Source organism: Archocentrus centrarchus, chromosome 17, assembly GCF_007364275.1.
Source record: "Archocentrus centrarchus isolate MPI-CPG fArcCen1 chromosome 17, fArcCen1, whole genome shotgun sequence".
Taxonomy (NCBI): domain Eukaryota; kingdom Metazoa; phylum Chordata; class Actinopteri; order Cichliformes; family Cichlidae; genus Archocentrus; species Archocentrus centrarchus.
Genome location: NC_044362.1, coordinates 14,645,294 through 14,668,681, shown reverse-complemented (window position 1 = coordinate 14,668,681; position 23,388 = coordinate 14,645,294). Strand labels below are relative to the sequence as shown.

General features: G+C 39.9%; 3 protein-coding genes across 3 annotated transcripts; 1 reads left to right on the top strand and 2 right to left on the bottom strand.

Moving 5' to 3' along the window:
- Positions 1–289: 289 nt before the first annotated feature.
- On the top strand, positions 290–5,317 carry LOC115795572 (fibronectin type III domain-containing protein 7-like). Its single transcript, XM_030751547.1, has 7 exons — positions 290–367; positions 1,395–1,655; positions 1,770–2,030; positions 2,107–2,397; positions 4,240–4,476; positions 4,825–4,878; positions 5,034–5,317. Exons 1-7 carry the CDS (start codon positions 337–339, stop codon positions 5,315–5,317), a joined length of 1,419 nt encoding a protein of 472 aa, XP_030607407.1. The 5' UTR covers positions 290–336.
- Positions 5,318–5,810: 493 nt separating this feature from the next.
- Positions 5,811–12,695, bottom strand: prpf38b (pre-mRNA processing factor 38B). Its single transcript, XM_030752301.1, has 6 exons — positions 12,486–12,695; positions 12,023–12,091; positions 11,626–11,777; positions 10,294–10,354; positions 8,804–9,039; positions 5,811–7,170 (listed from the first exon to the last, which is right to left on the bottom strand). Exons 1-6 carry the CDS (start codon positions 12,693–12,695, stop codon positions 6,504–6,506), a joined length of 1,395 nt encoding a protein of 464 aa, XP_030608161.1. The 3' UTR covers positions 5,811–6,503.
- Positions 12,696–13,320: 625 nt separating this feature from the next.
- LOC115795662 (protein FAM102B-like) lies at positions 13,321–21,073 on the bottom strand. The gene is made up of 11 exons (XM_030751669.1): positions 20,841–21,073; positions 19,198–19,318; positions 18,945–18,974; positions 18,381–18,497; positions 17,889–17,935; positions 16,395–16,498; positions 16,010–16,105; positions 15,675–15,882; positions 15,300–15,436; positions 14,707–14,770; positions 13,321–14,442 (listed from the first exon to the last, which is right to left on the bottom strand). The coding sequence occupies exons 1-11, from the start codon at positions 20,984–20,986 to the stop codon at positions 14,400–14,402; spliced, it is 1,113 nt and encodes a 370-aa protein (XP_030607529.1). The 5' UTR covers positions 20,987–21,073; the 3' UTR covers positions 13,321–14,399.
- Positions 21,074–23,388: the final 2,315 nt, after the last annotated feature.

The window sequence follows — 23,388 nt, the reverse complement described above, 5'->3', positions numbered from 1 at the left end:
GTTTGAAAACAGGTATTTCAATAAGAGCCGTGTTTTGTCATTTCAAATAATTATTCATGCTGCAGTGTTAAGTTATTGATATCTGTTTCTTCCTCAGCCCCCTGCTCCCTCTCTGCTATCGCTGCTTTCCCTCAGTGTCACAACTCCTCCATCCTTGTTACGTGGGATCTCATGGAGGACAGCCAGGGAAACACTCTGTACACTGCTACAGCAGAAGCCAGTGACAATACGTTCCTGTCCTGCAATAACACTGGCACCAGCTGCTACCTCCACGAAGCACGGTGTGACCTTTATTACACCATCATCGTAGCTGCCTCACAGGATGCCTGCAGTGGCATGAGGAGTCCTCCCTCCAGAGTTACCATGGGTACAGCTTGTTGTTTGTTTTCTGTGAGGAAGTGCAATGATTGGTCCTCTAAAGCAGATTTTAAGCTTATCTCAGTTTAGAGACTGGAAGTGGGCAAGTTATTAAAAAAAAAATTAGGCAAAGAACAATATGAAGAGGTTTCGTGATACAGCTAGCATCAGAGCAATGAATACAGATGATTATGAGTGTTTAACATTCAGTTAACTGAGCTAAACATGGATTTACAGGCAGTCCACTCTGAAGCTGATCCAGTAGCAGCTGGAAATTTGCTCCAAAGGATATTGTTTCATTAAATAATTCTACTAGTGTAGTTTTCCGTGATTCACAATTCAAAATAATCCTTATTTCTTCTGTACTGATTGAAACAAGCTCCTCTCCATTTAAGCCAGTTTTGCTCTGAATGGCTGCCTCTCACAAACACAAGGTTTAAACAGCGAGTGTGTGGGGCTTCTGCACTTGCACACAGAGCTGTGTGCCGCAGATTATCATATAAAATATGTCCCCTTTATTTCTATATCATGAGATAATTAAGGAGAAGCATAACGGACCCAAAGAGTCATGAGCAAATATTCAACAATCTTAGTTAGAGACAAACTTGCATGTTATATATCGGTAGTTTAACGCTGAGTTTAAAACTTAGCTATCAGCTTCTGTTGTTTAGAATAATCAAAAACTGGGTGATCAGGTTGTCGAATAATTGGGATTCAATAACCTGAACCCTAAGCCCACTGGCTTCAAATCCTTTGTCTACTCTCTCTCCCCTGAATAAAGGGGAAATAAAGGTAAGTGTGCCCAAAAATAAATCTAAGAAAGAGGGAATAACTAAAATGTTTTTAATAACAGATTTGTTCAAGAAGGGTTCTCTTTTCTTTGTTATACAATTCTATTTGGAAATTCAAAAACTTCCTCCTTAGCTCTGGTGAAGATGATTAAAAACTGCTTTAAATCTGAGGCCTAACTAGAGATCTATCACCTGGACTTTGTGCACTCATGTTAACTTGATAACAAGTGTTTTGTTTTTCCACAGAGCCCTGTCCACCCACAAACGTGAAGGCGAATGGTACCTGTAAGGATCACGGGGCAGTGGTGTCCTGGACTCCTTCTCCGATTGCTGAAACCTACCATGTTGTTGCTGAGGCTGCAGATGGACACACACATACCTGCAACACCAGCTCCACCATCTGCAGCTTGTCAGGGCTCCACTGTGATGAGCAGTATACAGTGTTTGTGACTGCTAGCCACGAGAACAGCTCCAGCAAAGCCAGTCAAAATGTAACACTGAACACAGGTATTTGTTTTCAGACCCGTAGAATATCAGTGCCAAAGATGACTGAAACATATAACTTATATTAGCACTCTAAGACTTCACCTCTACACTATCTAAACTGTTCTTCATACCCAGGCCTTTGCCAGCCAAGTGGACTCTCAGTTACTTTCCAGTGTAACAATCAGTCTGCGATGCTGACGTGGACCCCGAGTGCAAAAGCTAAAGACTACTACGGCCGTGCTCAAGCTGGAAATGGAGACATGCTTTACTGTCACAGCGCAAACCCCAGCTGTGTTATCAGTGGCCTCGAATGTGGAACTGTTTACAATTTCTCTGTCCAGGCCTCAGATGGGATGTGCAACAGCTCCTCCAGTGATCCCGTGCAGATTGAAGCAGGTATAAAAGGAGCTTGTTACTCATCAACCCCTCACAAACTCATATTAGACTTACTAATGCCTCCTCTCTTCCTTAGTTCCCTGTCCTCCAGATATTCTTGAGGTGCAGCTGTTCCCGATGCAGGAGGAGATCCAGGTGATGCGCTTCACCTGGACACAGATTACCTGTGACGACACCGACTACTCGCTGACTTTAACAGGAAGTCTGCTGGGAGACAGCCATGCCCTGTTTGAGCTTTCTTCCTACTGGACAAATGTGACATACTTTGAGTTTCCTCTCCCCTGCAGTTCAGATTACACTGCCACGATGAAGAGCAGGAACTCTGCAGGCATCAGCAACACATCCATGCCTGTTTATGGAGAAACAGGTAGATTACAACTCAGATTTGAATGAAAATCCACTACGGTTAACTATGGTTTTTATGAAGTAACCATGGTTTAAAACCAGACACAATTTCTTTAGTTTACACTTCAGGCTAATTTATAACAATTACACTGGCAGTGTAAGTTTATGACTGCTGCACTTAAATCTTATAACTCACTTCATGTGTTCTCTTCTCACACCCAGGTGTGAGTGGTAATAATATAAGCTACACTGTGTTCTTGTGAGAGAGCTCATTTGGTCAGTAATAGTTGATCCATAGAGGCAGAGGACAGACTTCTTCCCTGAAGGCAAGAGGAAGACTTAAATATACACTCACCAGACACTTTATTAGGTACACCCTGCCAGTCACATGGCAGCAACTCAATGAATTTTAAGTATGCAGACATGATCTAAAACAAAGTTGAAGCTCAAACCGAGCATCAGAATGGGGATGAAAGGTGATTTAAGCGACTTTGAAGGTGATATGGTTGTTGGTGCAAGACAGGCTGGTCTGAGTATTTCAGAAATTTTTGATCTACTGGAATTTTCCCACACAACCATCTCTAGGATTTACAGAGAATGGTCTGAAAAAGAGACCAGTGAGCAGCAGTTCACTGGATGTTCGGCAGTAGATGAGGTACAGCAGCAGAAGACTACACTGCGTGTTAGCTAAGAACAGAAAACTGAGGCTACAGTTTGCATGGACTCACCAAAATTGGACAACAGACGATTGGAAAAATGTTGCCTGGTTTGATGAGTCTTGATTTCTTCTGTGGCATTTGGATGGTAGGGTTGGAATTCGGCATAAACCACATGAACGCATAGATCCATCCTGTCTTGTATCAGTAGTTTAGGTTGGTGGTAGTGTAATGGTGTGGGGGATATTTTACACTTTGGGCCCCTTAGTATCATCTGAGCATCATTTTAACACCACAGCCTTCCTGAGTATTGTTGATGAGGGTTAGATCCCTTCATGATCACAGTGTACCCATGTTCTGATGGCTGCTTCCAGCTGGATAACGCACCATGCCACAAACTCAGATCATCTCAAATTGGTTTCTTGAACACGACAATGAGTTCATTGTACTCAAATGACCTCCACAGTTAACAGAGCAGCTTTGGGATGTGGTAGACTCCCATCATGAATGTGCAGCAGACAAATCTGTAAGATCTGTGTGATGTTATCATTCAATGTGGATCAAATTCTCAGAGGAATGGTTCCAGCACCTTGTTGAATCTGTGCCAAAAAGAATTAAAGCAGCTCTGAAGACAATGGGGGGGGTCAAACCCAGTACTAGCAACGTGTTCCTAAAAAGATGTCCAGTGAGTGTAAATGACAGCAAACTCTTGCTGGAAATAATCCATTTTTGAAATTGTGATAAAAAATACTTCAACTAGGAAATCCTCAGTAACAGAGAACAGGGCGCTCTGCGTGGGTGTAGGAGCAGGGAGGAAGAAACGCTCCAGCTTTAAATTGACTGAATATTTTTTATTTTAAAAGTACGATCTGTTTACAGAAGTCAAACTCTCTAAATATTAGTAGCCAAGATAAACATACAAACTTGTAATTGATAATGAATTATTAAATGTTAATTATTTAATCGGGCTTATTACTGTGCTGATTCCTCTCACTCTGGGCTATTTAAAGGGACAAAAAAATCAAAGCTGACTATATACTGGATGCTGACAGGTGTCCAATATAGATGTCACAGTGATGGTTTTCAAAAAACCTTGTAAGCACGTTTTACTGCTCGAGTTCCCCTTTCACCATAGTTCACCATAATAAGATGATGCTTTTTTTTTTTTTTAAGAGCAGTTCATTTTAAATCAGATTTTTCTCTCACAGCTCCTTGTCCACCATCAGAAGTGGTGTACAGTGGAAACGGCTCCTTTGCCACAATTTCATGGAATGCTTCAGTGTTTGCTATCAACTACACTGTGCATGACAACAGTGTAACACCAAGGGTCCAGCTGTGCAGAACTACAGGGCTGTCCTGCTCTCTGTACAACATCGCTTCCACTGACCTGGTGATCACCGCCAGCAACGCTGCTGGAGAAAGTGAAGCAACAAATGTCACAAAAGGTAGGAAGAACTGTCTGAGTCTGCAGTCAGAGATTCAGTAGCTGTGTGACATATTAGTGGAATATAGTCTACATTCTTTTATCTTTTAATTAGTCTCTGCACTGTATATTTTGTAATTTTGTAATATTGTGCTATAGTTATAGCTCTAATATCTCTGTATATTTGCAATTTGTATACTTGTATATTGTCTTATAGTTTTTATACTTTGTTTTTTTTCTGTAAGCACGAAGTACCGCAGCAATTTCCTAATGCTGTGAACCTGTTCACCCATATGGCAATAAAAACCTTCTGATTCTGATTCTGATTCTGATTCTGAAAATTAAACTGATCTGAGCCTTCTCTCTTTAGTGGTAACAGCTGTGCGCAAGAGACGAGATCTCAGAGAAGAAATGTCAATGAATGGTTTGTATTTGTTATAATTTATTACTTCTATTAAAGTAGTTTCATGTGAGCGGCCTGAATTGTTTCATTTTAGATCTTTACAAGGATTAATGTCTACATCTATTAGCTTTCACTCCAGGATCCTGTTCAGAACTGTCTTGTTTTTGCCCCATCAGGAAGCATCTCAGCTCCCGTGTTGGATATCACACACGCAACGCCGACAGTCATTTTTATTGAGTGGTCTAAAGTGAAGCCTGCTTCCTTTTACAGCCTGCTGGTCATAAAGCAAGGCAGCGCCTACGAGCATCATCACCTGACAGTTTATGGGGAGAGCATCATACTCACTGATCTGAGCCCAAACTCCACATACTGTTTCTCTGTGTTGGCCATTTACTCAGACACTAGCGGGCCAGAGTCTGAGCCCATATGCATGCGAACAGATCAAGGGCTTCCACAATAAATAGAAAAAGCACTTGAGGTCTCCACGCCATTAAAAAAGTGAGTCAAATGGTTAAACTTTCAGATGCCAAATCCTTAGCTCATAATGCACAAGAACTTTAGATGGTAGCACACGGGAATTGGTGTAGTTGGTTCTGCTGGTTTGCCATGAGCTGTACTATTTGTCATGTAATTAAAAGCTGATGCTTCTCCATTAGCCTGCCCACTGATAATGAAGTAGACATCTTCTAACTAAAAGGCTCTATCCTCCATTTCATGCTTAGATTAAAAACTCTTTAGGATTTTGTCTGGTGTTGGTTGAAATTACATATTTTGTATTGCATCTGTTCCTCCTGCTTTTGTAAATTATAATTCCTAAATGTGTGTTTAGAATGCAAATTATTTTCAGACATCATTCTAATAAAAACAATTCAAATATTTTCATTCAGCCTGTGTGTGTGTGTGTGGATATTTACATACTTGAGCTGCACAAACACTGATTTTTTTTTTTTCCCAAGTGTTTTATTAGAAAACAAAATGCAACAGAGCAATAACCCGAAACACAACACAAGCAGGGCTCAAGTGTGTTCTGTAAAAATTACCCTTTGCAGGCGCGTTTGAGAGGATTAAAACACTCTCGGGCTGTCTACACGTAATCATGGACAGAACTGTTCTGCTTCAGCGGAGCCACACCGCCTTAATGTTCGGTCTTGAACTTTAACCATTCACGTGCAGTGTGATATCAAATTTGAAAAGGGAGCATGTATGGTCTTTTGTACAGCCTGAAAGTAGTTAATCATTTTTCATAATTTGTGTAATCTACATTGCAACGGTTTGAAGCCGAGGACGTCCAGCCCAGCAGGAAATCCAACTCTGCCCGTGTGCGGCGTGTAGACAGCCTTTAAAAATTATGTACAAACCCCGATCTTTCTGGGACAAAAAACACAAAGAATAGAAAATTAAAATGCCATTTTTTTTTCCAACTTTCCAGAATTCAAGTGAAGACTAACAATGGTCTAATGAGGAGTGAAAGAGCGGAAAAACATAAAGCAACATTACATCGGCCAAAGACAACAAATCCAGATGTCCGATGTGTGAACTTTCCTTCTTTTTAGCACAAGTGACAGAGCAGACAGCCGGATAGAAAGGGAAAAAAAAAAAAAAAAAAAAGGAAGAAAAACAGAAGTAATATTGCTGCGAGGCGGCGTTCACTCGATGCTCGGACTACTCCTGCGTTCACTGTGTCTACTATGGTCATTACTGGACTCTCGCTGATGGTGGCTCCTCTCTTTACTACGACTACGTTTGTGAGAGCGCTGTTCCCCGTCTCTCTCTCTATCCCTCTCCCTGCTGTGGCTCCGCTCCCTTTTCCTGCTCTTCTCCTCTCCTCCGCTTTTGTGTCTCCTCTCTCTGCTTCGACTCCTGCTTGATCTCTTGGCTTTCCTCTCTTCCCTGTGCCTTTCCCTATCGTCCTTGTGCCTCCGATCATCAGTCTCTCCCCTGCTCTTCTTATCCCTGGACCTCTCCCTCTCAGTGCCTCTGTCTTTATGGTGATCCCTGTCCTTCCTCTTGCTCCTATCATCCCCCCCGTCCCTTTCCTTCTCCTTGCGTTCGCTCCTACGCTCCCGGCTACCGCTGCGACTTCTCCTGCGTTCTCGGTTTCTGTCCGCGCTACGAGAGCGTCGCCTTTCCCTGTCCCCTCGGTCCCCCCTCTCCCTGTCTCGGTCCCTGCCTTCCCTCTCCTTCCTCTGCCGGTCACGCTCTCTCTCCAGCTCTCGATCAAAGCTGGGGCCATGGCGGTCCCTCTCGCGATGGTGGCTCCTGCTCCTGGACCGTTTAGGCGACCTTCGGGGGCTTGGAGTCCGTCTGGGTGTCCTAAGGAGGATGACAGCTTCATCTTAGAGCAATTAACTTCAAAAACAAAACAAGCACAATTATGCATTCCTGTGTTATAACATTTAACTGATACTTGTAATTAAATCCTGAGTCAAAATTAACACTTCAGCTAACCACAGCACCACCTGTGGTATTTTTTCTCATGATAAAGTTCCAATATTCGAAATAATAGTGCGGACATAAGGAGGGGGATGTTTTATACGCACAATATTTGGTTTTATTTATAGTACAGTGTCTGTTGTCATGGCCATTACAGCATCAGCAAAAGTAGAGGTTACTGACAGTGGTGGTTTCAGTGTTATCTGAAATTATGACATCATTATGAGGTCACAGAGAAGGGTCACATTTATCTGTCAGATTACAAGACCACCCCATCATTAGTCAGCATTGTATCTTCCACATAATTTTTCATTTCAGGTATTCTATTAAAACTTTAAATGTGAATCTCTAAGTGGCAGTGGTGCAGTGGGTAGGTGCTCGCCTTACAGCCGGAAGGTTGCAGGTTCGAGCCCCTGTCCCTGCGCTGCGTTGTGTCCTGGGGCAAGACACTTAAACCACATTGCCTCACGGTAGCGCCGGTCCCTGGCTGCAAGACCGCAGATGCTCGTCTCTATGAGTGATCTGGAACCATCATTTCATTGTGTGCCTTGTGCGCACAATGACAATGAGTTGAATCTGACATCTAATTTTCTACACTGAGGTCAAATAATTAAATGACTTTAATCAGATGGATGGCTCACTCCAGGTGATGGATGTGGAGGATGTTTTTTAAGATTCATCTCCATCTCCCACATGACACACAGTGTTCAGCCAAACACGCGCACACAGGGCGAGACTAACGAAGACTAAATGCTCCACTGAACATCAAAGGAGCTCCTTCAGTCCTGTGACAGTTCAGTTATGCAATCACGCTTTCTGCTGAATCCACAATTGATTTAGTTTTATTCTTATATATAAATTTGATAAGCGGTTATAAAATAGCTGCCCTTTAAGTTATTAAATTTCTCATGATCCCTCCTTCAGTACACGAGCAGGCAAAGTGTCATCAAGAAAATGCTGTGGATATCTGATATTTTCATTCAGAATACAAAAATTATATCGTGAACATCTTTAATACACATCCCAGGGTTTTTCCATGGCTAAAACTGGGCCTTTATGGGTGAATTTTACACACAACGATTTGTCTGGATATAGGTAAGACACAGAGGCTGTGTTACCTGATTGAACAGTTCTGAGTTTTTTTATGTTACTTCTGCCCATTTAATAAACATGTTTTAAGCTTAAATCAATCTAATGCCACTTACATAATCTTGTTAACCCTGTTTGATGAGCACTAGTATTTTTTTTTTTATATGCAATTATATTTTGACAATTCGTACTTTTAAAATGCTTTGATTAATAACTAGGATTAAAGAGAGAAATAAAAGAACAGACCTTTTCTTTCTAATAAGTTAAAAAAAACAAAAATCAAAACAAAACAAAAATAAGCCAACAGCTGACACACTGCAGGACTCCAATTTGGCCTATTTATTGCTTTAGAAAAGCTGTAATATTCTGAGCACACCTCTTGATCTGAGCAGAAACACTAGACAGTCTGAATCACTGCTCTTACCTGGAGCGGCGGCGCTCCCCTTGCCTTCCTGACTCTGTAAACCCATCCTCGTCCTCTTGTGTCTCCTTCTGAGCTACCTTACGCGGTCTCGCCTTTATTTGCTGGTCAATGACTTTTTGCACAGGCACCGGGATACGGGGGAACAGAGTGGAGAACCACTCCAGTTTGGTCAGGAAAGAGCGCAGCATCTCTCCGATGGTCATCACACAACCACCTCCTGCCTTTACGTCAAGTTCCTAAAACCAAACAGTGGAAAAAGCAATAAAAAAAAAAACTCAGCACACAAGTTTAGAGTGTCACTAAATATAATTGCTTTTGTCCAATCTTGCCTCGCATCAAAAAGCAATTTGTGATGACCAAGCACTGAACCTTCACCTCTGTTCATCTAGCTTAATCTCTCATCAAAAGACCAAAAACAAATGTGCCTGGGTTTACTTATTAATAGTGGAAACACAGCTTTAAATATCATAAAAATGTGGTCTCATCTAACCTGTCTGGCAGATCCTGGTGTCTGTATTTACAGCGTGAGCTTTAATTATTCAGCAAAAATCACTACATTTGTAAGGAGCAACGCCCAGCCTTCACATCCTTTATTTAAAACAGCATCTTCAAAAAGTGGTTGCATTTTACTCTTTAGGCCAAATATGAAGGAAGGAAAGAGTGAAACGTTGTGGCACAGTGTCACTGTGCTTAAAGAGGGGGGGGGGGGGGGGGGGGGGGGCCTTGGCTTCCTTCTTCAGTTTCCCAAAAGCATAATGAACTCTCAGAATAAAAATTGCCCACAGTGTAAGCACAGATTGGAGCAGGTAGGTAAGTGCACACCACTTGAATAGTTATCAATTTTATATGGTAGAGAACAGCCGCTTTGCACTCACGCAAACCAAAAGTGCTGAGATACAATATCCAATTCACCTGCTGCACAATGGGCATCTAAAGAAAAAAACAGGGGAATTAACCAGTTGGGTAGGATTTCATAATGATTAATTCAAATATAATGCAAAAGAACATCAGAGGAGGCCTGGTTGCACAGCCTGGGATAAAATTATATTTATCTAAATATGAAAATAATTGACTTAAGCAAATATTTTTACACATGTTACACAAATACAGTGTTTATTTCCATGTCAATGTTCCAATTACTATTTATCCCAAATGGAGTTTTGTGCAACAAGTCCTTACAAAAGCTTGTCAAAAACAGAGGGCATGCCTTAAAATGACAGTGACTAAAAGATTTACTCAGCATCACATGTGGTACTTACCCTGATAAAAATCAGCAGCAGAGCAGTGAGCAAAAGTAACCTAGCTACTCACGCTTAGAGGACAAAAACTGGGGACAATTAAGCCAAATGAAGGCAAAGGTGAAAAATCAGCTATGAGCATCACAAGGGGGTGGATGGGGGGGGGAGGACAGCTTTTCACGAGTGATGTTCGACTGTGCATTTCAAGGAGAAGGAGAAAGAAACATGAAATTATTACCCGAGGTGACATACCTCCTCATCATCCAGGAAGCCGTCATACCATTCGAATAAATCTGTTGGGGGCTGAGTGTATCTGAGGCATAACAAAAGAGCACAAGATAAGCAGTCACTTTACACAATCTCATTCAAATGTTGCATGTGTAATCTCATCCAAAAGCAACATTCTTCACACATTTGAGGTAATGATTTAAACACAGCAATACCTGATCATAAACATTCAGTTATTTTCTAACATATTACTCAATTAAAACTTCTGGGATTTTTATTATTACTATTGCTACTACTAATGCTGCCTTAAGAACAAAGTGATTGCATTTCAAATCATCGGACCAACTTTGTAGGCATTAAACTTGCTTTGAAGGAGTGCGATAATTCAGGTTAAGATAAAAATACACTAAGGGGTATAAAAAAAAAAAAAAAGCAACATTGTAGCATTTTCATATCTATTACAACTTTGCAGCACTCATTCTTGCAGTCAACATACCAACTGCCCAATCCCGTCCTGCAGCAGTCCCGACATTAAGGTTAGGGGCTTAGGGTGGACATGGCAACTTGGCCTTGCAAGGCTACTCAATGAAATCTGCTATTAATCCATTATTTCATTACTCTTAATTGTTTTGCTACATTTATTTTTATGTGTGAACACTGGTATGTGTTTGATTGTTATGTTTTTAATGCCAATCAATATATTTTAAAGTTTACCTGAATTATGAGACTCCTACAGGGCAGTAGGTCTCAAAAATGAAACATATGATCATATTCTCAGATATAACTGGTGCACCACCTGGAAACCCCAGAGTTTTCTTTTCATTCAGATCAGATAATCTACTGATATTTTTGTTTTTGTGGTAAAATTTGTCATTTGCTCAATCAAGCATGAATCTTAAATGAAAATAGCATTTTCTTCATTTTTGTGACCAAGAATTTCATGTTAAAAAGTATTCTACATGTTTCATTTTGCATTATAGTAAAATACAACTATATAACATTCAGAAGTTTTTGATGGTGGAAATTTCAGCAAAAATTTCAGGGTTTTATCTTTAGTAGTTTTTGAAATATTCATGTTCAAACCTCAGATTTTAAAAAAAACCAAAAGGCCTGAAAGAGGGTGGATGGGCCTTTAAAAAAAAGAAATAAAAATCTTGAAAAGTATTCTATATAAAGCTAAACTTTCATAGTAATAACTATACATGTCCAAATTTTGGACCATAAACTTTTTAGGCAACTCAAAGTTGGTCAAACAGTAAAAATATACTAAAAATTTGATGATTTGAGCTGGAATGACCCATCTGTCCTCTAAAACAAGAAAAACGTCTATAGAGTTGAGTTATTACACCTACCTACCTTATATACATGAAACCAAGGGCTCTGATGTATGGAGAGTCTGTGTGTGTAATCAGACCCATGAGCTGTTTGCGAGTCAGTTTGAGAGTAAACAGTTTGTATAGAAGACAGAAAGCAGTAGATACAATCCCACCCGTGCCAACTCCGCGCACCTAATGAATGAAGAAAACATACTTAAATTTAAATTTTTTTAAAAAATGCATCAGTACAAGTTATTTCTACATAACTAACTCAAAATCGAAGTACAATGATTTAAGGGTTATTTAATTGTGCACATATTATCTAAATGACCAGTCTGCAAATCACAGTGATTTCTAACTTGAAACATCCTTCAGCGGCACAGAAAACGTAAAGGGATAAAGGTGGGGAGTACAAAAAGCACGTACTTCTCACTTACCCCTCCGCACATTCCAGTCTGGCCTGCAGTCTTTCTGCTTCCTTTCTCCCAGGGCTCAATGTGAGTCACCTGCAAGACACATAGACACACACATTAAACCACTTCAAACACGCGTCTGGGAAACCTAGTTACACACACACACACACACACACACACACACACACACAGAACGCTCCCATCCCATCTCTGAGACTTTATCGACAGCCCCAACTGCAAACAATGGTACTCAAACCCAGTGAACAACGGAAGCCACTTTATTTAAAATAAAGCTTAATGGCCACACTGTACTGTACAACATGACATCTTCCCTCGCCTGCACGCAGAGTTACATAAATCCCCCCTCCCGCTGCGTTTGTTGCTTGACGACTGTGGTCCTGCTACCACAACCTCGCTAGCTCCACTGGACCTGGTTATCTAAGCTAGCATGCGGTGTAGCGCTGGCTAATGTTGTTGTTATCGTTACCTTGAAATAGATTTCATCCACAACTTCATGGTAGGTTTTTAGTTCATACAGCTGCACTTTGAAATACGGGGAGGACAGCACGTTGGTAAGAATCATCGGGTTGAGATTCATAGTCTTTTCGTTGCCCCACAGGGGCAGTACGTTCCCGTGCTTCCCAGATGTAGGCTTGCTAACGGCCTGTGCTGGTAGCTGGTTTCCGACGTTAGCCATGTTAGCGAAATCCCCCACCGCTGTTTTCTTTACAGTTTGCGTATATCCGGCTACAGATCCATCAACATTTGGTAATGAATTGCCAACAGTTAATAAATCTGCCCGTTTAATACTTGCTGAAATGTAGTTAAATTGACGACAATAACTTCCCGCCGTCGTTATAGCCGAAGTACTACGAGGTGGAACCGGAACTGTGACGTTCGTGCTGCACTGCTGCTGTGTCGCGACGTAGTTACGTCAGCGCTTTGGATTTTGACAATAAAAGCATGTATACTACATTAATGGTTTAAATTAGATTTGACTCCTCAAACAAAAATATCTATAAAAGGTGTAGTGTAACTACGATATAAGGGTATGACAGATTCACAAATATGTAAGCTTTTTGTGGCTTTTCATGTGAATTTTGTTAGTAGATTCTTAATTTGAAAAGGTTTTTCCCTAAACCGGAAGTGGCATTGCCGAATACAGCAATGATTTGGTGTGAATATTTCAGAAATTTAGACACAAAATCTAGTTATTTCAACATCAAGTTTTCTTTTTCAGTTTTAACCAGTTTGCTTAAATGTTGTTATCCTTCACACCATTCTGCGAGGATTTAGAAATGGAACACAAATGGAAGTTTTTCCAGAGTTAAATTTTTATTAAAAAAGAAAAAAAAGTTGGTAATGAATACAGGAAAATGTCAACACACTGGACTAAATGGACATAAAATTAATCTATATAAACAGATATGTACATATAAATTATCAGTGGGTTGTCAGAGTGGCATACTGGCAACAGATGATGTTTTAAGATGTATATTTGGCAGCAAACAATTAAACATTAAACATTGTACACCTTTAATTTGGTTTCTGCAATTAAAAAAATATTATTAAATTATCATCCACACACAATTAACTGTATAAACATCAGCATTTTAATGCAGTAACTCTCCTTCACAACCAGGTGAGGAGAGGTGTTAATCTGTATTGAGCATGAACTATTAAAATAAAATGCTACTGTAACCATAATAAATAATTTACTCATTGTCAGTTTTACAATACTTTGAGCTACCAGAGGGAGAGATTACCTGGGATTCTACATTTAGATAAAATCCTGCTCACAGATGCCAGAAGTTTACCATTCTCTGTTTAAAAAAATTAAATTAAATAATTAAAAAAAAAAACAGAGAAAAAGGAGAAACCCTCTTTAACCCACTGTCAGTTGCAATAATTCTTCCACAACCCACTTTTGTTTTTGCAGCTTAAACACTAAAACAAACCCCTTGATACAGCAGACATTATGGCTCCTCACTTCAAAAATCACAGCCATCCCAAAAAGGTTCAATGGACATGTGTAATTATCTTAAGCACTTTTTAAATGAACACCTTGGCAAGCAAATGTCACCAAGAGGAGTAAGCAGAAGACTTACAGCATGTCTTACTTTTTCCAAAGACCACAAGAGGACAGGAAGATCAGTACACCAGCCATCTCAGCCCACAAAATGTTTCAATAATGTGGCCTTCACCTCCACTTCTTGAACACTAGAGGGCTGTCCTGGCTAAAAGACTGCTGCAGATCAGCTGGAGAGCGATTGCATAAGAGAAATTAGATCTCCCTTGGAATTAGATGGAGCAAGTTCTGATAGTAAATCCAATTCAGCCATGTGGCCCCTGCATCAGAATAATATAGCACCCTTTGTGAGAGCCACATGCTTTCCAAAGCCTAGCGCTTGATGACCACCTGCTCAAAGGCTCCAGTTGTGACCCTGAAAGAGAATGCCACAGTGTGTTACAGGACAGGAAATAAGGATCACCATGTGATCTGGCAGATGTTCAGTGATCTGATCAAGAAAATATGTCTTTTAAGTATAATACGAAGGCCAGTTCCACACATTATAAGATAGAAACACAGAATCCTTATCAAAACCCTTATGGTGCCTTCTTTCAGTTCCCCATATTTATAGTAAATGTGTGGCATCTGGTGTCTTGTGTCTTGCACCCCCAACTCATGGTTACATAATAAAACCCACCTCATGTGCTGGCTTCCCAAGGCTGTACTTCCTCCAGGACCAACAAACAAGCTGAGCCCCTCCTCTGCAGCAACACAAATACAAACACACATTAGAAATAAGAACGCTGACCATCAATTCCTACAGCCGGGGCTTAAGAAAATGCCCCACTGGCTCTAGGTTTAAGATCCAACAATAAATGAGTATTAGGTTGGTGAGCGAGAGTTTTTCAGTAACACCCAGGGAGGTAGGTTTATAGTTGCGTGCTACTATAAACTACAAAAAAAAAAAAAAAAATCTGTGCAACATTTGCCTCAATAAATAGGGAGACTCATCCTTTCTTAATCTCTTCTCTACCTAAAATATTTGGTAAAGGACAAGGCTTTGTAACAGGGTAGCTATCCAGCTGTGAGTTTAAACCACCCTTGTGGTATTCCTGTGATAAGTTACGTAAGTCTTGATGAAATAATCATCTTTCGCATGTTTGACTTGAGACATAATAGTGACTTCAACTGAATCCTTAGAGACATTACATTGTTGCAATGCGTCAAAGTAACTGGATCCCGTCAGCAACATGGTGGGAAATGTTCCAAACTAGGATCAGAAGTACACACCCTCTGCACTGGAATCCAAGAAACCATGGCTGAAATCCTGGCTCTGGAGGATTTTCTCAATTATGTCATCAGCATCCACCCTGGTGGCATCGACTCTTTTCAGCTGATTCTCCATAGAGTTCTGCTTGACTGGGTGTCTAATGGGGGAAAGAAACAGGGTTTAATATTACAAATATGGGATTTATAGCACAACCAATGAGAAAATATCATTTATAAATTAGGGAAATTGTGCTGAAGAATGTCAAAAAGGAATGATTATTTCCTGCCGTATATGACATATTTGTGATACATTTTAAAATGAGAAAACAGGCAATAAATAAATACAAATACAAATTTGTGGGTCAATTTCAAAGCCAGAGTAACTATCTATATCACCTTTGGGCCTTGACAGGTATGGAGGGGCTTTCAAATGTATGATGGTATGTTGCAGAGACTGGGGGAGTGGTTTTGCTCTCCCTCTCTCCTCTCTCCCCCTGCTGATCACCGGAGTCGAGGATGCTGCCAATGCCCGTAGAGGCAGACCCTCCTGACCCGCTCCGCCGATGACTCAGATTTGTTAAACTGGAGTTGTTTGAGCTGTAACCTACGGGATGGGATGGGGGTAGGAGAAAAAACAAAACAAAAAAACTAAATCACACCCACACAATGTGAAAAAGGTAAGAATGCTGCCAATGATTAAAGTGAATAAATGTGTGTCACAGTGTTTGTACCTGAAATTTTGGACAACTGACTTGCGTAACTGGGTGTTCGAGAGTGACCAAATGTTACCAGCTCCTCTGGCACTGATACCGACTTTCCAGCAGTATCTAAAATAAAAATGCAACATCTTACACGTGGTTAAATATACAAATCATACACTTTGACAGTAGTTTTGTTATCATAAAAGACAACATCCAAATACAGCTACTGCTGTCCAGTGGCCTGTGACTTAATATTGATTTCTTACTCGTGCTTTTTGTGATGAGGATAATAAAATTAATCTATTGACTTGGACTTGTCACCACTACTGCCTCTAAATACTGCCTCTCCTTCTGTCAGAAACTGATGAGTAATATTAAAAAGGATCTACTGTAAGTTATGTATACATGTACATACCAGGGACTAAGTGTGATACATGCATGTCTCCTCCTTTTCTCCCCTCAAGGAGACACTCTGCGTTTGCTTGTGGGATCCCCAGAGTCATGGCTGTAGATGGGGGACTAAAGGGAGCACAGGATTTGGTTATCTTTACTCATTCAGCAAATTATTAAAACAACTTATGTAAGCAGACCTTCTCCACATCAGACATTTTGACTTAGCATATCAGGGAAAGCACAGCTGATGACCGAATTGATCATTCAGTGAGGTTGCCGGGTCGCCCGTTGATTCAGCTGTGACACAGTTTAAGAGCTGAGCCAGCTGTGGTTGGCGTTTTCACCCTGCGAGTCAGACTGTATCTCTGTTCGTGACATTGTGGCAAAATGTCGTCCTGACGACACCGACTGTAGCTGGAAATAACACAAAGGCGGTTTCTGAGTACTTTTGGTAGGTGTTTCTATCCCCGTCTGTCTGTGGTGGGCAAATTTCCTGCCACAGTCGTGCAAAGTGCACGTGTAGGTGAAATCAAAATGAAGGCCAAGTTCAAGGATAGGTGCAGTCAGAGAGCATGCTGGCTTCACATCTGATGTGACCCTACCAAAGTCAGCTTATGCTTTTCCTGCCAAGTCAAAATTCATCCACACATAAGTGTTAAAGTCAATTGTGTATTTGATCAAACTGGTTAATGTTAGTTATAAAAAAAAGTAAAGGTCTATTTAGAATGCCAGTTCATTTTAACAAGTTCTGGTTTGGAAGACAGTAAAAGACCCCCTATTAAGATGCTGTGTTAAACAACAGCAATGAGATCACAGAGTTTGACAAAGAGTAATTGGAAAAAAAAAAAAAAACTGTTCTGTTGCAAACCCTCCACACACACAATGAGTAACACTGTGTGGGTGAAGTGACTAAGCTTTAGACATCTCCAAGGCAACAGCTTCTGCGTTATTACACTAAGCATGAGCTGAAACAGGAAACAAATATCAAGACTTGTGTTGGCTGGGAAAAAAAAAAAAAAACTACTACTATTTGCACATGGGACAGGCTTTGCCAGGAGTGTGACGTTACATCACACCCTTTGCGACAAACTTGCTCTACATAAAGCATTTGATCACTGACTCTTGAGGTTGGGCAGCTTAATGTCTGGGTGAGGCATCAATAGCTCTCAGATACGACAATGATAAGATCTCAGCCACAAAGTAATTTGCCATTACTTCTCTGGATCTTATACTAACACATGAGTGAGGGTGTCACTTTAGGACAGACAGGAAGTCATGAAAGCACTTCCACTGAGGTTAGAAGCAGACATTTGTACCTGAGGTACAGACTTTCGTTGCAACCACAACTATAAAGCTTTGAAATCAGGCACTTTTTAGCATCTAAACCAAACTGATTAGTTATAAAATTAAAAATATAAAACAGACAATATAAAAATGTCTTGGTTACAAAAATGAAATATAAAAAAACAAACAAACAAACCCCCCCCAGCAAAATAGAGTGAAAAGAAGCCCCTACGTTTTAAAACAGGGATCTCCAGACATAAGCTGCGTGGTGATGACAACCTGTAACAGAGACGAGAACAACAGGATAAGCAGTTTTAGGTTGGCACGCAAAGATTTCCAGCTTTCTGGTGTAGTTCAATTTCACACGGTATGTGTTAACTGTGGTTAATATAAGTTGATTGCGTGTCTTTCTTTTGTCGCCCGGAGGAATATGCGTATTTAAACTTCATTCCCACAGCTCAGGTAGTTTATGCATCACAAGCTCAGGCTTGTCTTGTCTCAGCTTTCAGGACACTTAGTTTTTCCGAGTATGTCACAAATTCAGCTTTCTCAAACAGACGCGTGTCCCTTGTTACTGATTATTTAGTTTTCTTAATGTGTACAAGCAAACAAGTGCATTATTGAACCATTCCAACACATCACCAGGGTGATGGACACTCTCAAGGTTCCTTTCCATGTTATTTATTAGTGTTTCTAAGCTGTGCGTGTTGCTTCAATGTCATACCTTAAGAATTGAGTTATCCTGTCTGGTGTTCTTTGTGTCATACCCCTCCAGGAGACAACGTCGTATCGTGTTGCCAGACCCAGCAAACTCTGACAGGTTCAAGTCAGCAAAGCCCAGCTGAGCGGAGTGAAAAAGGATCAACCAGTTTGAATTGATTAGGAGTCTACTGAAATACCTTAAATATAGATTTTTATAAAGGATCGTGGGAATGAGATCTTAAAGATACAATCTACAGAAATGCAGCCATCTCTACTTCTAAGAAACAATGTAACCTGTATGAGATGGGACCTTGAAAACTTGAGAAATAAGACTGCCTAATTCTTTAACTTCTCATTAAAGTTACTGGTTAACATGGCAGTCTTTGTTTTACAGGGTTTGTTTTTAAATCAGTAACTAAAGCCGGAAACTAGAAGCTAAAAAAAAAAAAAAAAAAAAAAAAAAAGGCTCTCAGGGCATCTGAAGGACTGCCGTTATCATTGTTATCTCAAAGCTTTTGATAAGACATGTTTTTAAGCACTTTTTTTTCCCACAACATATCTACACACATTAGAAGAGAAGTTGTACCTTTGCATATGTTTTTCCACCCTTCAGTTCCTGAAATGACAAAAAAAGTTATATTACAAAGTTTGCCTATTTATTTACCATTATTAGTTCTTGCAGTATGACTAAAGTTTCTAAAAACAAGTTACAACAGTTCTTCTAATCATATGTAAATAGATAATCAAGTCTGTGCTCATTGGATGGACTATGGCTATGGAAAAACTCCCACAGTGCATTTTTTGTAGTGTTAACAAAACAGAAACAGAAGGTCTTGTACCTTGCGCACCGACACCCGGCACACACAGGGGTCTAGCACACCTGTCCCGGCGTTGGCACTCATCTTACACATGAAAGAGAATTTCTTCCTCCAGTACACACAGTTGGCTTGGACGGGCTCCCTGTGAGACAAGTGCATTTAATCACTAGTAGATATATGTATCTGAATGTCTTGTGATTGTGTGGGGAAGAAGGAATGAGCTCTTATTTAGGCAGTGAAACAAGCTTCTTTTATACTTCAGCAGATAGTGTTTTTTCTTTGGTTTTTTGGTACCTGTATTTTTAAAGGTATAATACTTCAAAAAGTTTTGGAAATGCACTTAAAGTCTTTCTAGATGCAACTCTCACCACTTGGCAGCCTTCTTACAATGCCCACAGGCAGTTTTTGGGGCAGTTGGAATAGAACAGAATAGAATAGATCATTATTGTCATTCCACGTGTGCAATGAAACTGAATGTAATCCTAGCAATGCAAACCATCCATATATAATCACACAATTCTAAAAGGGAAAGTAAACACACATCATACCACAGAAACAAAATGAAAGAGTTTCACATTCTGGCGCTCACTGCACGACTTGTTCCCTTCAAGAATCATTCAGTTCAAGCAGCATTTAGTGCAGTTGTGGCTTTGGGATAAGTTATTCTCAAGCATCATCTAAATTAAGATTACAGTAACTGTGACACAAAAAACTGTATGTCAAATCTGATAACATAAGTAAACTTTGCTAACTTTACACCCAAGGTAACGTTTAAAAACATTTTCTGACCTAATAGGGAACATACAGTTTTTTCTTTTATTTTTACTTTTGTCTTAAGTATAAGATTTTTTTTCTCCATAGATAGATAGTCATTGTGTTATTTGTAAAAGGAAGCAGGAAGCAGTGGTTGACGCCGGACAAACTTAAGAATACCGTGTTTACATAATAGTTAAGGGAGAGTCACCATAGCAAAGTAATGAGGGCCAGCGACTCCAGTTTTTCCAGAGTGACTCATGTAAGTAACGTGCAGTTATAATGCGTCCCAGGAGACTATGATCTCGTATGCTCCTTTGTAATATTTAAAAAAAAAAAAAAAGTATTTGGGCTTCTCGCTGCCATAAATTGGGGGGTAAGCAGGTTACTTTGGAAAACACACACACAATTTGCCATCATACTTTGTGTTATATTAAATAATGCCCACTGTCACTGTTTTTGTTGTTGATATCCAGCTGTTCTGACCTGCTACTGCGCTACACAATTATTAACGGTACTTGCTTTGCAACTACTTGGATAAACTTTATAAATATAGGTTATCAAAGCAAAAACAAAGATTCAGTCTCTTAAAACAGCAAATATGTCTCTGGGTTCGTTTAAACGCGTTAAATCACTGCTCGGGGTGGTTTGTCGCCTCCTCGCACACAGGTCTTCATCCTGAGGCAAGTTCAGTTCTGTAAGTTAGAGCTGGTGTTCAGTTAGCTAAATGTCAGCCACGAATACAGCGGAATGCTGTAGGCACTGAAGAAGCGAAGCAAAGCCAAGGCAATACATGCAAAACAGGAGTCCAAAGTAAACCGAATTTGGACCCGACTGATGAAAATTTCCCTCCAAACAACTAGTGAGCCGTTACTGTAGATAGTAAATTAAAAACAAAAAAAAAATCTTACCGAGATGACTCTTCAGCAAAGCCTCCATCCAGAAGCCTGACTTTACAAAATAAAACTCCGTTTACAAAGGGAACCGACGACAATTCCTCCAACTCGAAGTCCACCTTAAATTTGAATCTCTTTTTTTTAATAAGAATAAACGACATGATGAGTGGCTGGCTGGGTGAAGCTGTGGAGGTGACAGACAGCCGGATACTCTCTCCGTGTCGTCTCCGCCGCTCACTCAGCTGTCGCTGCTCTGCAGACACGACTCAAAGTTCAAATCTCCTCCCTCCCACCCACTGAAACACAATATTCATGACGCCAGGGAAACTCCGCAGCGCGATTGGACAGCAAAAAAAAAGAGCTCAAAATACCGGCAGCACGAATTTACTGTGAGTGGGTGTGTAGCTGTACAATCGTTGAAACTCATTAGGGTATCACCAACAGCACCTACTTTGAAAAGTCAGCGCACTGAAGTGACCATTAAAGAGAAACTGGAAAAAGAGAAGCTGGCATGTGACTAAAGGAGGAAATGTAAAACAATGTTATGGCGCTGAGTTACCCACAATTAGCACTATTAAACCATAAACGCTGTTGATGGTTAAACTGAAAAAATTTATACACTTTACCCTGATCAATATCATATTTATGTCTAAACAGTGGTGAATAAAGGGATGACACATTAATATAATATAATATGATAAGATATACTTTATCACAAAAAGCTTGGAATGGTGTCTAAAAAGGTTTTTACAGGACTGCAGATCCCTGTAAAAAATGTTTTAGACACTACTGTGTGTAATCTTAATGAAGCGAGGTTGTAAAGATGAGAATTGCAAGTACACCCCCACAATTCTTACAGTTCTCATCTTTACAACCTTCTTTACAAAAGTTCATTGAGGTTTGCAGGCATTTGTTTATGCACAGCTGACTTAAGGTGTCAACAGAGAATTTAAATCAGGTTGAGGTCAACACAGCGGTTCTTCTATTTTTCAGCCATTCTGTTGCAGATTTGCTGCTGTGTTTGGGATCATTGTCCTGTTGTGTAAGCCAGTTTTGTCTGACAGATGTCTGCTTATGTGACACTAGAATATTTGACTCAGTGACGGCAAGGTACCCAGGTCCTGTGGCTGCGAAGCAAACCAAATTATCATCCCTCTACAGGTGACAGTTGGTATGAAGTGCTGATATGCTGTCTGTGGTTTTTGCCAAATATGGTGATGTGCATTATGGCCAAACATCTCCACTTTGGTCTCATCTGTCCAAAGGAGATTGTTCCCTGAAGTCTTGTGGTTCGTTTAGATGCAACTTTGCAAATCTAAGTCATACTGCCAAGTTCTTTTAGAGATAAGAGGCTGCCAGTGCTTCCAAACAAGCTGTACTTGTTCAGTCTTTTTTCTAATTTTACTGTCATGAACTTTAGCATTTAACATGCAGAGGCCTGCAGGGTCTGAGATGGAGCTCTTGAGTGTTTTGCTGTTACTCTGAGCACTGCATGGTCTGACCTTGGGCTGAATTTGCTGGGACATCCACTCCTGAGAAGTCTGAATGCTTCAGAAATGCAAACTGCCCAAACTTCAGCTTTTATAGAGCTGATCACACTTGCTTCAATTACTCTGCCTGGTTGCTACTTACTGTCTTAAGTCCCATGGAAGCAGTAAGGATTTGCTTAGTTTTTCTTTTTCATATGACTTTATATTCTATAACAAAATTAATAAAGTAGACTAACTCAACAAAATACAGTAAAATATGATGAGACAAATTAGCTCATTAGGCTAAATATTACACAAAAGAGAAAATTGAACAGAGTTAAATAGGGAAACATTTGGAAACAAAATCCATAAAGGGTGTGATATGAAGGAGGAAAGAATTAGATAAGGATTAGATTAATAAAATATAAGATTAATATATTCACTTGTTTTACTGAAAAATAAAAATACATAAAAAACAAAACACGGGAAAAGTACCAGATGCCAGATAGCGCATTATGGCTGTAAGTCTTTTGTTGGTTTTTTTTGTTGTTTTTTTATAACCTCATCTGTCAGAAGTGTAGAAATGCAGTCTTCTTTGGATGTCATCCATGGGAGTGGCAGGAAGTCTCCAGCTCATGGTTAAACATGACTTTTATACCATTCACCAAATAAAACAGAAGTTGATCATATTTAAGCAACTTGAGCTGATGCATTACCAGCTGTGTCAAAAGGCTGAAATATATTTTCCTCAGAACAGTTATCAGTAACACCAATAGAGAGTATATAAAGTATACTGTATGTGTCTTTCAGAGTTATTATAGTTTTGGCTTTTTATTTACTTTTCTCAAAGGTTTTTGTTTTTGGTCCAGTTTAGTTTAGGTTTTTTTTAAGTGGATTTGATTAAGTTTTAACTTAGTTTGCTTTTTTTTTTTTTTAATTTATCTTTTTATTTATTATAATATAGAAGGTGGTTATCAAGGCTAAGATTTACAGGTTTAGAATAGGTATTACAATACAAACACAGCACTTTTAAATGCAGTAGAGATCCCAGCTCACCTGGCTGGTTGTGTTGTATCTTTTCATTTTTATTTTGT

Coding starts and splice junctions, on each gene's coding strand:
- LOC115795572 (XM_030751547.1), top strand. CDS start 337: ATGAGGAGTCCTCCCTCCAGAGTTACCATGG. Junction 2,398..4,239: donor GCCTGTTTATGGAGAAACAG/GTAGATTACAAC, acceptor TTTCTCTCACAG/CTCCTTGTCCACCATCAGAA. Junction 4,879..5,033: donor AGAAGAAATGTCAATGAATG/GTTTGTATTTGT, acceptor TTGCCCCATCAG/GAAGCATCTCAGCTCCCGTG.
- LOC115795662 (XM_030751669.1), bottom strand. CDS start 20,986: ATGTCGTTTATTCTTATTAAAAAAAAGAGATTCAAATTTAAGGTGGAC. Junction 16,499..17,888: donor GGAGATCCCTGTTTTAAAAC/GTAGGGGCTTCT, acceptor TGCTCCCTTTAG/TCCCCCATCTACAGCCATGA. Junction 15,437..15,674: donor ATACCTGTCAAGGCCCAAAG/GTGATATAGATA, acceptor TTCCCCCATTAG/ACACCCAGTCAAGCAGAACT.
- prpf38b (XM_030752301.1), bottom strand. CDS start 12,695: ATGGCTAACGTCGGAAACCAGCTACCAGCACAGGCCGTTAGCAAGCCT. Junction 11,778..12,022: donor AGACTGGAATGTGCGGAGGG/GTAAGTGAGAAG, acceptor TTCATTCATTAG/GTGCGCGGAGTTGGCACGGG. Junction 7,171..8,803: donor GGGGAGCGCCGCCGCTCCAG/GTAAGAGCAGTG, acceptor CATCCTCCTTAG/GACACCCAGACGGACTCCAA.